Source organism: Adelges cooleyi, unplaced genomic scaffold (genome assembly GCF_023614345.1).
Source record: "Adelges cooleyi isolate 19-005CV unplaced genomic scaffold, UGA_ACOO_1.1 ACOO_flye_CR_arks_rails_tigmint_CR_PRNA_651, whole genome shotgun sequence".
NCBI classification, from domain to species: domain Eukaryota; kingdom Metazoa; phylum Arthropoda; class Insecta; order Hemiptera; family Adelgidae; genus Adelges; species Adelges cooleyi.
The window spans coordinates 6,837,902-6,850,364 of record NW_026096352.1 but is presented as its reverse complement, the minus strand read 5'-3'; the positions used below and the strand labels follow the sequence as shown (position 1 = coordinate 6,850,364).

The 12,463-nt window shown below is 30.2% G+C and overlaps 2 protein-coding genes across 2 annotated transcripts; one reads left to right on the top strand and one right to left on the bottom strand.

Moving 5' to 3' along the window:
- Positions 1-93: 93 nt before the first annotated feature.
- On the bottom strand, positions 94-3,326 carry LOC126844235 (elongation factor Ts, mitochondrial). Its single transcript, XM_050582258.1, has 5 exons — positions 3,203-3,326; positions 2,939-3,098; positions 2,608-2,865; positions 840-1,158; positions 94-519 (listed from the first exon to the last, which is right to left on the bottom strand). Exons 2-5 carry the CDS (start codon positions 3,092-3,094, stop codon positions 263-265), a joined length of 990 nt encoding a protein of 329 aa, XP_050438215.1. The 5' UTR covers positions 3,095-3,098; positions 3,203-3,326; the 3' UTR covers positions 94-262.
- Positions 3,327-7,555: 4,229 nt separating this feature from the next.
- On the top strand, positions 7,556-12,254 carry LOC126844344 (thioredoxin-related transmembrane protein 1-like). Its single transcript, XM_050582480.1, has 6 exons — positions 7,556-8,054; positions 9,993-10,157; positions 11,326-11,500; positions 11,592-11,693; positions 11,757-11,855; positions 11,939-12,254. The coding sequence occupies exons 1-6, from the start codon at positions 7,906-7,908 to the stop codon at positions 12,044-12,046; spliced, it is 798 nt and encodes a 265-aa protein (XP_050438437.1). The 5' UTR covers positions 7,556-7,905; the 3' UTR covers positions 12,047-12,254.
- The last annotated feature ends 209 nt before the right edge of the window (positions 12,255-12,463 follow it).

Sequence of the window (12,463 nt, the reverse complement as noted above, 5' to 3'; positions counted from 1 at the left end):
TAGTCTTTTTAATGAAATTAAGTATACAATTAAAAAAAAAAATTATGAAACACACTCAAGTAAGGAATTCTAGATGATTAATTAAAAACCAGATAAAAAAATCTAAAATATATACTCAAAATACTTAAAACATTGATACTACCAAATTCATAACTAAGTTTAGTTTTTATTCAAAGATACTAACACTTGTTAAAGTGTCATTATTTAAAAAAATCTATTTTTTTTATAAAGAAATTCATTCAAAGAAATTGAATTAATGAAATTATGATTCACCGCATTCAAATCGTACAAAATCCAATATATCAATCCCATAATCAGTTGCTACTTGTCCTACAGTTAAAGAAGGATCTAATAAAAATGCTTGTTCTAACATGCCATCTTCCTCTATTTCATCACTTGGCTTTTCATCAACATTTACTGTGTCTTGAATTTCAGTGGAATCGTTTTCATCATTGACTTTATCTTGAGATTTTGTTAGTTCATAAGGTCCAAGCACTCCAACACTTTTAGGATTCATACCTAAAGCAAAAAAAACAAATGATTACAATCTATTACATAATAGTAAAGAAGTAACATTGGGTCACTTTACGTGACGTGAGAGTTAATCCTGTAGGCATAATTTTAAGTCAAAAATATTCTCTAGTGTGAAAAATCATCAAATCATGGATATATTTTTTGCCTTCTATATAGGCTATACACAATTCAATGTTTTTAGTTGTATTTAAAATTTGAATTTCAGTCTTAAAAAAAGTGTGATACAAATTTTCAAATGACACCCCCGGGCAAAAAACATATCCATATTAAAATGTATGTATCTAGTTGTAAAGTTGTGTAATTACCAATAACATGTTGACACATTTGACGAAGAATTTCATTATGAGAACTTTCCATAGATTTTTCACTTATGATGTCATTATCTAAATGACGACGATAAATTATTAGTGATCCATATTTTCCAGCAAAATAGTTATTTCCTGTAGTGTTCGCAGGGTGAGTAAGACCAGTTATATTTAATCCTGTACCATGAGTATTTAAACAGGTTGCACGTCTAAGTGTAAGATTTTCACCTAGATTACCAATAGTCATTGCAATATGATCGGCCAGCGACTTGCCCTCAGTACCACTTAAAGCCATCAGTTCTCCACTTTTGAGATTGACCTGTAAAGAAATGTATTGTAATCAAAACATGGCTGTATAAACATTTTTTTAAAAAATAATTTATCAACAAAAATAAAATGTGATTTTAAGTTTAATAAAGTATAGTAGCTGTGGTTTTTAAATTTTGACCAATATCTTTTTTACAAATTGTTTATTTTAGAATAACATCCTAATCGATTAAATTTAGGTATAGTATGACTTATACTTTCCATCTATTTTGAAAAATTTGATGGCTTAAATGCATTTCTGGCAATACTACTAATATAATACTTTTTGCCGCTGTAAAATCATAGTGAGGTATCAACCAAATGCAATTTTCTCAGAAGAGAAAAAATGTAATTTAAAATATATCTACATTTATTAAAGATATGTTTAAAATATAAAATAACCTTCCTGTACTCTTAGAGCTACATTATTTAACCACTAAATTCTACAAAATATTTGGTTGATATGTACTTAAAAAAAAACATTTTTGGCTGATTCATCATTATGATCCGACAGCGATAATACATTATCTCCTAACTGAATTGTTTAGTTAAATAAAAGACTATTATAGTAGTAAAGATATAAAATCTACTTGAACCCTAAACCATACAAATTATACACTTCTTGCATACACGTGTTACAACGATGTTGTCATCTTCAGCGCTAACAACAGACTGAGCTATAGTAAATGTTCTGATTTTCTAACGCTAACTCATTTTGGGAGAATTCATTTTTTGAACTTATAGTCAAATTTACAACATTTTATTAAAACAAAAATTGAACCTGACCATATTTACTACCAAACTTACAAGGTCGATTGCTTTTTTAATGTGATACAATTGTAGCTGATATAAATGATAAAAAAGTAAAGCTAAAAATGTATTCGAACAATGTTCTGCCTACACCAGTGGTATAAAAACCATTTAAGAATAATACATACTTTATTAATACTGTACAAATGATGATGATCATGGAATATATTTTAGGAAAAATGTATCAAATTCAATTGGTACATACTATCCTATCTAAATCAATTTAATTAAGTATAATAATAGTATACAAATATTTTAGTCCCAAATGTACAATATTGCATTAATTTATTCAGAAAATAAATAATCAAGGATTGAAAACACCGAAACAAAATGAAAATTGTTTTGTTTCCCATAATATATACAGTATATTTATTAAAAACATGGTAACATTTTCAATCCCTGTAAACTATATAGTACATTCAAAATTATAAAATAAATGAAATAATAAATTATTATACTAGATAAAATCATTGTAACCTAACATCTAATCATCTAGAAAATCATTTTTTTTAATTTGTCTATCTGATATAATATATAATTAACAGTATAAATTACATTTATGACCATAATAATGCAATATTTCAAATTATTCAAATATTGATACTTAACTATTGGAAATTACTTGATTCAAATATAATAAAAAATATTTTACCTTAGAAAAAGAGTTTTCTAAAGCCTTTTGTTTTTTAGCAAAATCCAAGCATGACGACGTCACTACATCCACCACAGATTGGAAAGATTTGTTACGAGCAACAAAATCAGTTTCACAATTTACTTCTACCATGGTAGCAATTTGTTTTTTATTATCTACTGCCAATGCTATAACTCCTTGAGCAGTAGCACGGTTTGCAAGTTTATTGGCTTTTGCCCATCCTAACCTTTGTGCTTCTTCTTTTAACCAATCTTCAGACTTTAAAAATTATCAAACAAAGTTTACATTAGTTATTTTTTTTAAATACCTTCTATTTATGGTTTGTATTTACCTTCTCTAAACTGTTGTTATTTAATTGTAATGCTTTTTTGCAGCTTTCAAATGGGTATCCAGTTTTTTTTCTTAGTTTTAATAATTGTGCTTTGCTAGAAGACCAATTAGCATTAGCTAAATGTATCCCTCTGACGAATAAAAATGATTTAAACATTATTCTGTAAACAAATACAATACAAATTTATAACACATTAAAAAAAGGTATTGAACGCAATTGGTTATAACGTTTACAAAACGTAATTGGTAATGATTATTAATTTACTTGAACACGAAAAGAACTCGAAAGTCTGAACTGATAATGAATAGCCATTTATCTTTTTTTTTTCGCCGCTCATCGGCACATGTATTATATTCACTAATTTTATCATCGATTGTCTTTATCAGAATGCGTTATCATTTTTTGGGAAGAACTACCTCCATCTCGTTCAGTTGGGATAGCAACACTAACCAAAAACCACAGATCTCCAATAACACAATTGTCCTAATAATAATTTTTCATAAGTTAAGTTTACCTATTGACTACTTATGCTCAGTGGCATATGGGGAGGGTTTAGGAGGTTCACCCGCACCCCCTCCGAAATTAATCGTTGGTACGGCACACGTTTTAATTCATTTAATATTTAATAAGATTTTATTCTTTAATTAAGGAAACTTATTGAGGTATTATAGTTATAATTATATTATTCATTAATTATCAAAATAAAGTTAATTTATAGTATTAATCAAATTTATACTTATTTTATAACCCCCTTAAATTAAATCCTATATACGCCACTGCTTATGCGTATAGAAATGATGAAATCCAAGTTGATCATGCAAACATAACTTATCGTTTTTCGAGAAAAAATATTCATTTATTACAATTAACTATGTAGGTATTATAAAAAAAATTCAATACAATTCAATTTTCATTACATATTTGTGCACGAATTTTATTATGAAAACAATAAAATCTGTCTGTAGTAGACACTTGATGGTCCAGTGAATTTATAGATAATATAAATAAACAATAAAATGGATAAAAAAAATTTAACGTTATGATCATACTTTAAGCAAAAAACGTTAAATACAGATAAGCTTGAGAAAGTTTTTTTAATCAGTTATAGGTATATTAGGTATTTAATCAGGTTTATTTTTTTTTTTATTTTAGTTATTGCTATACATTTATCAATTTATGTAACTCTAAACCTGAAACATTATTGACTTAGCAGTTACATAGTCATACAGCTACATAAATTGCACCTGTGAAAGCCATAATACCGACAATCGGATTTGTCGAAATAATCATGGGAAATGTAAATGTTCCTAGTTATTAATTTGTATAAGTATTTATTTTTAGTACCGTGTACCGTGTACAGTGTACACTGAACTCAATGTATGGAACGCGTATTGCCTATAGTCGGCTGCTTATGGAAATGTCCCATGGTAGAATGCTGTCATTTTGTATACTGTTATTGTTTTGTCCATGATACATGCATTTATTTTCCAATATAACCTACCTACGAATTCCTTATTGTTATGAACTAAAATAATGTTGAACGTATTAACAAGTGTAATGATGTAATTCCTAGAAATTAATTTCTGAACGCTAAAATAAAGATGAATTAAACGTAATTAACAAATCAGTATAATTCATATTGTCGTTTTAGATAATGTAGTCTAAATCGTCCTGTAAAAAGTCTTTCTTTTTCGAACGACAAACATAAATGAAGTGATCGAAATCAGACCAATCTATAAGCCGTGAGACAATTTTCTGAGAAGTACCACCAACATTTTTACCACCATTTTGGCTAGACACAAAGTTATTAATAAGAACTGATCATTTTTGGCATGAAGCTTTTTTTTTTTTCACTGCTGAATCGTAGGTGGCCCTGGAACCCGCCGTTAAGTATTACTTCAGGGCCGCCTACATATTTATTGTGAACAGACAGTTATATACAAAATATTTACAGTCAGTTAACACGATACAACATAATGATATTTAATCATATTAAAATAATAATGTTTAAATATTTTTATTCTTTTATTCTCGCCCCGCGTCACGGACGCCACAGGGCATATTCTGGATCATGATTTCGTAGACACTATTGTATACGCCTTGCACTTTTCGCTCCCTGGGAAGTGGTCGGCGGCTTTCTTAAATTCTTCGCACAGCACACAGTGGGGATGAAAATTGGAATATTTTGCAAGGTGGCCTTCTCCGCCATAGGTCATGCGAAGCTTGCTTCTGTTTGGCTCTTTGCATCCCGCTGCTTTGTGGCCGTAGCCGTGGCAATGAAATCATCTGGTTGTACCCGACATGAGACGAGCCCGACCAAGAGTCTTCTTTTTTTCAACAATCGCCCCGCAGCCGCTTCTGGCATGGTCACTACTGCTCGTTGTGAGCCTCCGTAAACGGGCACCAGCCGCCTTACTGTGACTTCCTTCAGCCTCCCTGTCGATTTCTTCCCGGCAGTTGGCATGAAGATTAATTTGTAATAATTATCCACGATTATTAGTGAGACAGACCACCCTAGTAGGTATATCATCGTAACTGTAAAGAAAAAAAACCTGTTAACATTTTCGAGACTGCATCTCTACAGTATAATATATACCTATACTAATATTATTACTATTGGTTTTGAAATAAATTATCATACAGCCATAATATAATTTGTATTGTAGTACAATTTTATAAAACATTTTGATAGCGGCTTCTTTGAATGTTATTAAAAAAACTAAAAAGGTTACCGCATGCGTTATTGCAGGTCTAAAGAATAAACGCCGCTAATTGCGAATAACTAGCTACATGTTGATCAAACAGATTAATTTATGTCATCGAATACTGACTTATTGATCCTTAATCATGAAAAATATTACGCATGTATTACAAGAATTTCACATAATTAACATATTGTAAAAACTGAACAAATTATGGTATTTAAATGATAATTAAAACAGAGCCCACCGGTATATTCCCGATGTATCCCGGTGAGCCAGCCTGCGCCTGATTAACTGAGTAAACTCAGTTAAGAGTATCTACACTTCATGCAGATACATCAATACATAGATACGTCCTGATAATTATATGATTATGACCCATCTATAATTTCCTTGCGACATATGATGATAGTATAGTCTTGATTATATGTTCTGACCAAACGTTTTTTAGTATTTTTATAATATCTGGACTAAATCGATTTACTGGCAACATTTATCAATATTCATTATTTCTTATTTCCGTAGTTTGCCAGTAAGTAAGTGCCAAGTAACAAATTCATTTGACTATCTTTATATAATATATCGTTATATCTAAATATATTCATATATCCTTTTATCCTTAGATCCTTATTTATCCTAAGATATCCTGTATATCCTGCAACTTGATGTATCTGCATGAAGTGTGGATATTCCTAACTTTATTTTCATAACATAATCTTCCTCCATAATGACGTCAGCACTGTGACACTTACCATCTCGCTCAAAACGTGAAGGACAAATTTTTAGAATGACCCCCAGCCATAATAGCCATATCCATGGCAAAATTATTTCGGCATCGGCGGTCGGCCAAGCTAAGATTATGCCCGATTTTTTTAGAATTTTACATAATTACCTAACATACCTAGTGTAAAAACTGAATAAATTATAATATTTAAATGATAATTAAAAAAGATAGTTTTTAATATTTAATATATTTGGTTATTTTGAACAAGCGACCTACGAAAAAAAATTCAATTATATAAATATATTATTAATACATTATTTTCTAGTAATCACTAAATATAATTTAGAATAGATAAATCGAATTATAAATGTAGGTAATTCTTACGAGAATAAAAACGGTTTACCTGAAGAAATATTATAAAAAGTAGGTATTTTTTAATTCTGATGTATTATACTTTCATAAATTTGTTAATAGCAATAGTTGTTCAGACAACAAAAAGGGATTTAATTAAATGAACTTAACCCTTTTCATATAATAATGAGTTATTTAGCCCCTTCATAAATAAAACTACTGAATCATAAATGGGTTTGTGTGTAAAGGAGCGATATAAAACAAAACTACTTGGCTAACGTATTTGATTAATTTTTACTTCTTTCAAATATACTTTCATAAAAATATAAAAATCATTAATTCTTTTAGTACTATTCAAAAGTAAGTAAACTAAAGGTTTAAAACGTCATACAACATAAATTACCTACCAATATATTATGACGTATGTTAATAATATAATATACTATTATTATTTATATAGTTTATATTGAAAGTTATATTTTTTGGAATACTTAATCCAACGTTTATCTACTCTTGTTCTGAAGATACTTTGTGTCAATTATCTTTTTCTCGAAAATGTTTAACTTCCATGAACGATTGTTCTACAGTACTGAGTACTAATATAATTTTTCTTCCGCAAAACATTTGTTCCAAATATCACTTATTCCATACATCTTATGTCCCAATAGACTTTTGTTCCACAAAACATTTAGAACAAATGTTCATTGGAAGTAAAAATGTGTGGAACAAATATTACCCACTCGATTCTCCCCATCAATTCTTACCGAATTGTGTTTAGTGCTTACAGCAAGCCGGTTTAATAGTTCTACCCCTAAGGTTAATAGAAAATAGTGCTTATATATATGATTATATTACATACAATCATATATTATTTATTAGTAGATAAAATAATATTATAGTCTCCATATTTTATCGTCGTCATCCGCCGTCGCGTTATCAGTGCGGATCCTACTCCCATCACCAAAAACCAACGATTTACGTTTTTCTGTGACGGAGACAGTCTGCGCGGTCCACACACACACACACACACACACACACACACACACACACACACACTGACAGTGGCAAATGGCAATATCGTTCTGAAATCGACCAGTGCGGCCGTCCGTTGTAGTTCATTCTGTTTATAAAGATTTAAGATTTTGCATTATCGCATTACGTTTGTGTTTTTTGTAATTTTTAATTGGAAAATGTTCGGGCCTCGAAAATGTGTGACGTTGTTGGCGATCGTCTGCTTGTGTTTTTTGTTGACTGCCAACGGAGATCACGGTCACCGATCTCTGGAACTGGATGAAAACAATTGGACAAAAATACTAAAAGGCGAATGGATGGTTTTGTTGTGAGTTGACCGTAATCTTATAATTATTTTTTATCTTTTAAATTAGGCGTAATTAGTATTTTAACGTCAATCCAGCAGAAAAAACTGTAAAAAAACAACTGATAGTATTATAACATCTATTTAAAACAAGAACTGCTAAAAACAGAGATTCTATAATATAGTTATGAATTAAATAAACTAATAGTAATGCAAGTTCTGTGGCAGGCGCGTGGTGGATTGAGGTACGACAGCAGTGTACCAACGCACGGCCGCCGGTTGGAATATCGGCCACTAGCGGTTTGGTCTTCTGGATGGGCAACTGAAGAAATGCCCACCTGCACCTTTCTCTGAGGCCAACTTGTTTGGTAGTGTTAGGTCGGCAGCCAACTATTAGATGAAAAATCTAAACTGCCTAAGCCCCCCATCAGTGAGAGTAATGGACGTAAAAACAAAAGAGACTAATAATGCAATGAACTAAAGTTCTATGCAGACTGTTCAAGTTCTAGTTTGCCTTTATCTTTATATTCCAACAATGTATAATTATAGAAAATTGTGTACTGGTTGCATTTACCCTTGGTAACTAACTTAACTAGGTATAAATTTCCTTTACTGAATGGGGACATCTTTTTGTTTTTCAATTTTTAAAATTACTAATTATAATATTTGTTGAGCTGATTTTGCACCTCCAATCAAAAATCCACAGACTCAACTGGTTCAAATATTATAGCTTCTTATACTCAAGTAATTATTGTGATACTTTGTAAGTGAGCTGTGACCGGTTGATGGGCTGACATCAGCGTTTTCGCTTACACACCTTTTGTGGTAATTTTTTTTTTTTAAACATGTATTACACCTTATTTCAAAAAATAATCTGTAGAGTTACGGCAGCGGAACAGTCGTGACATTACCCTAAAGATGAACTCTGCAAAGAGTCCGAAACGTTGGTTAACAACCATTGACGCGAGTATATCCAAAAATCATTCATGTGATATTTGAATCCGCAAAAGTTTCAACACATTCATACTTGAAATTTGTAATTTCTGCTTGTATATTAATAGGTGGCAATGCAAGCATAGGTCTTGTTAGGTCGCTGACGCTTACAGAGTGGTAAGTTAGGTTAATTAATCTTTTAGACAAGCTATTTTTTCCTCTCGGGGTTTGGGGGCATGAGATCCTATCCAAAGAAGAGTCTTGAAGTTGGCTCCCAAAGACAGCAGGCGTTGGGAGTTATTATATATATATGTAGTTAAAGATTTACTAACTTAGAGCTTTAATACTTAAGAAAATTATATTGCTCAATACAATAATCATGTAAATAAAAATGAATAATTAACCAATAATACTGAAGCAGCACGCTGTCGCTTTGCCGAAAAATGTATGGTATGGCGGCTGGGGCCGCAGTCTCAAGTTTACTATTGTTATACACGCGGAAATATGCAAATTTCAAGTAGCTATAACTTTAGAACTAGAGGAATCCCGCGATTTTTTACTTCAGATTCGTTATCAGCCTAAAAGATTTTACGATATGGTAAAAAAATTGCAAAAAAAAACTGAACCTGGTAAAGTTAATTTATTTTTAGGCACTTACGATCTTGTATGCCTGATTTCAGAAATAAAAAAATATTTGTTACTTATTAACATATTTTTGTTGCATTATATTCTTAGCCCAAATAATATTATATTTGTAATATATTTAGTGGTGTTCCCCTCCTGATCCCCTTTTTTTTTTTTTTTTTTAATATAATATTATTTGGGCCAAAAATATAATACAACAAAAATATGTTAATAAATAACGAATATTTATTATTTCTGAAATCAGGCATATCTAGTGGACAGTTTCAACTTTTAATGAAAAGAGTTTTCTTTATGAACAGTGAATATTAATGTATCATTCAAAACGTTTTCTTTATGAACAGTGAATATTAATGTATCATTTAAAACGTTTTCATTTTATTTCAGCTATGCACCTTGGTGCCCTGCTTGCAAGTCTCTTGAACCAGAGTGGAGAGCATTTGCTAAATGGAGTGAAGACTTCTCAGATATATCAGTGGCCAGTACTGATATAACAGTATCTCCTGGTCTCACTGGTCGCTTTATTGTTACAACTCTTCCTACTATATTTCAGTAAGAATTCAATATTTTATTTTTAATTATAATATTAGCTTCAGTGTGATAGCTGAGAAGCTATTGTTTTAAAAATTATGTGGTTTTTTTTTCGTGTGCGTGTGTACCCATGATATTGATACCTTAGAGCACACAATTGCTATGTCCACTTTTTATGGTTGTAAGGTAGAGGAGTTAAGCTCTTAAGCTCTTACAAAAAATTCACAAAGGACATTTATGCTCTTTGGACATACCACTGGTGTTCATTCGATTCAGTTTTTTTATCTCAAATTCAGAAATACCCAAAATCACGATTTTGTAAAAAATGGACCTAGCACTTGTGTGCTTCAAGGTATCATTATCTTCTAAGCCCCAAACCAATTTCTTTATAGAACAAATCTAAAGATTAGAAATCTATGGTATGTATGGTAGAGTCGAGAACATCACCAATAAATACACAAATTTTCAAACTTAAAATTACAGTGCTCCATAACTTTTTTAAAAATAGTCCAATTAGTTCCAAATTTGTAGGAAATATTCTTTAAAAATAATATATTGACAAACCAACAAAATATCGTAAGCCCTTCCCCTAGATAGGATAGTCATTTTTTCTATATTTCACTTTTCCAAGCAAAGTTTTAGGGATTTAAGTCTGAAAATTAAACCGAAAGTAGATCTAGAATAGGCTTATAATATAAACAGTTTTCTCAAAAATCTTTATTTAGTCAAATTTTGTTTTTATTAAGGAAAACCCAAAAATTGGAAAATTACACTTTTACGGTAGTCAGTTTTTAGGTTGCTATATGTGAGTGAACTAACACGCAACAGGTATCAATTGAGTAAGTTTTAACGCATCCAAGTCAATAGGTAATCAAAATATTTTTTAAGAAATACACCAATTACGAGAAAAACACTAAACAGTGTACATATTTTTCAACTTAAATTAAAGTGTTCTATAATTTTTTTTAAAATAGTCCAATTAGTTCCAAATTTGTGCAGAATATTTTTAAGACATAGTACTACGGATAAATAATGTTGACAACCTAAACAAATATCGTAAACTCTTTCCCCTAGAAGAGGGGGAAACTTTTTCTTTATTCCTCTTTTTCAAGCAAAGTTTTAGGATTTTATTCTGAAGTAATTTTTAATATAAGGTTGCAAATAATATTCTATACTTAACATATTTCAGCGTGAAAGATGGAGTGTTTAGGTATTATAAAATGGGTCGTGACAAAGAAGCTATGGTATCTTTTGTGAAAGAACGCAAATGGGAAAAGTTGGAAACAGTATCTTCATGGAAAGCTCCTAATTCAATTCAAATGTCACTAGTTGCTCAATTCTTTAAGCTTTCCCAAAAAGTTAGAGTAAGTAATCTCATAAAGCATTTAAACTAAAAAAAAAAAAAAAGAGTTCAAAATCAAGATATTATAGTTAAAAACTAATCTACAATTTAAGGTGGTTCATTCTACTCTCATGGCTGAATACGGACTTCCAACATGGGGATCTTATTTGATTTTCGCTATAGCGACCATATTTATTGGTGCCATACTTGGATTGGTAATTTTTTTATCTAACTATACAACAGATGTACAAATTATTTGCAATTTCTTTTTCTTTTAGGTATTAGTGTGTATTATTGATTTGATATATCCTCCAAACAATCATAAATACCAGTTGAAGAATAGAAAAGATGATAACAGTGATAGTGGACAAGAATCGGTTAGTTGAAATTTAAAAATAACTATAAAACCTTACTAAATAGTGTTTTACTGTAAACTATGTATGTTTTACAATTTTTTTAGGATGATGAACTTGTCAAAGATGAACTATTGGATGACCAGACTAGTGAAGAACCTAAAGATAAAGAACAACTAGTAAGAAATAGGCGCAAAATACGTAAAACTGACTGATTGGATTCTACTCCAGTCCATTTAAATTTCTTCCAAATAATTCCAACCAATTTAATTGATACCCATTAATGTATTATAGGTTTTTTTAAATCTAACATATTCTTATTATAATTTATCTTTTATAGGTTCACAATATTAATAATACTATTATTAATCTTAGATTCTTATACTTAAGCAGTCAATAATAAGTTAAAGTGTCTAGTGGTTTTTTTATTTTATTTTTTTTTGAAAATTTAGGCTGAAAGCATTTAATAATGCTTACTCGTTCCTAAATCATTGTAAGTAGAATTACTTTTTACAAAAATATCATTTATTTCTCGAGATGTTAAGTTATATACATGTTAATATATATATGTATATAAAAACCCTTAATATCGACTGTGATTTATTTCTTAAATTGTATAGTATAAGTGAAAA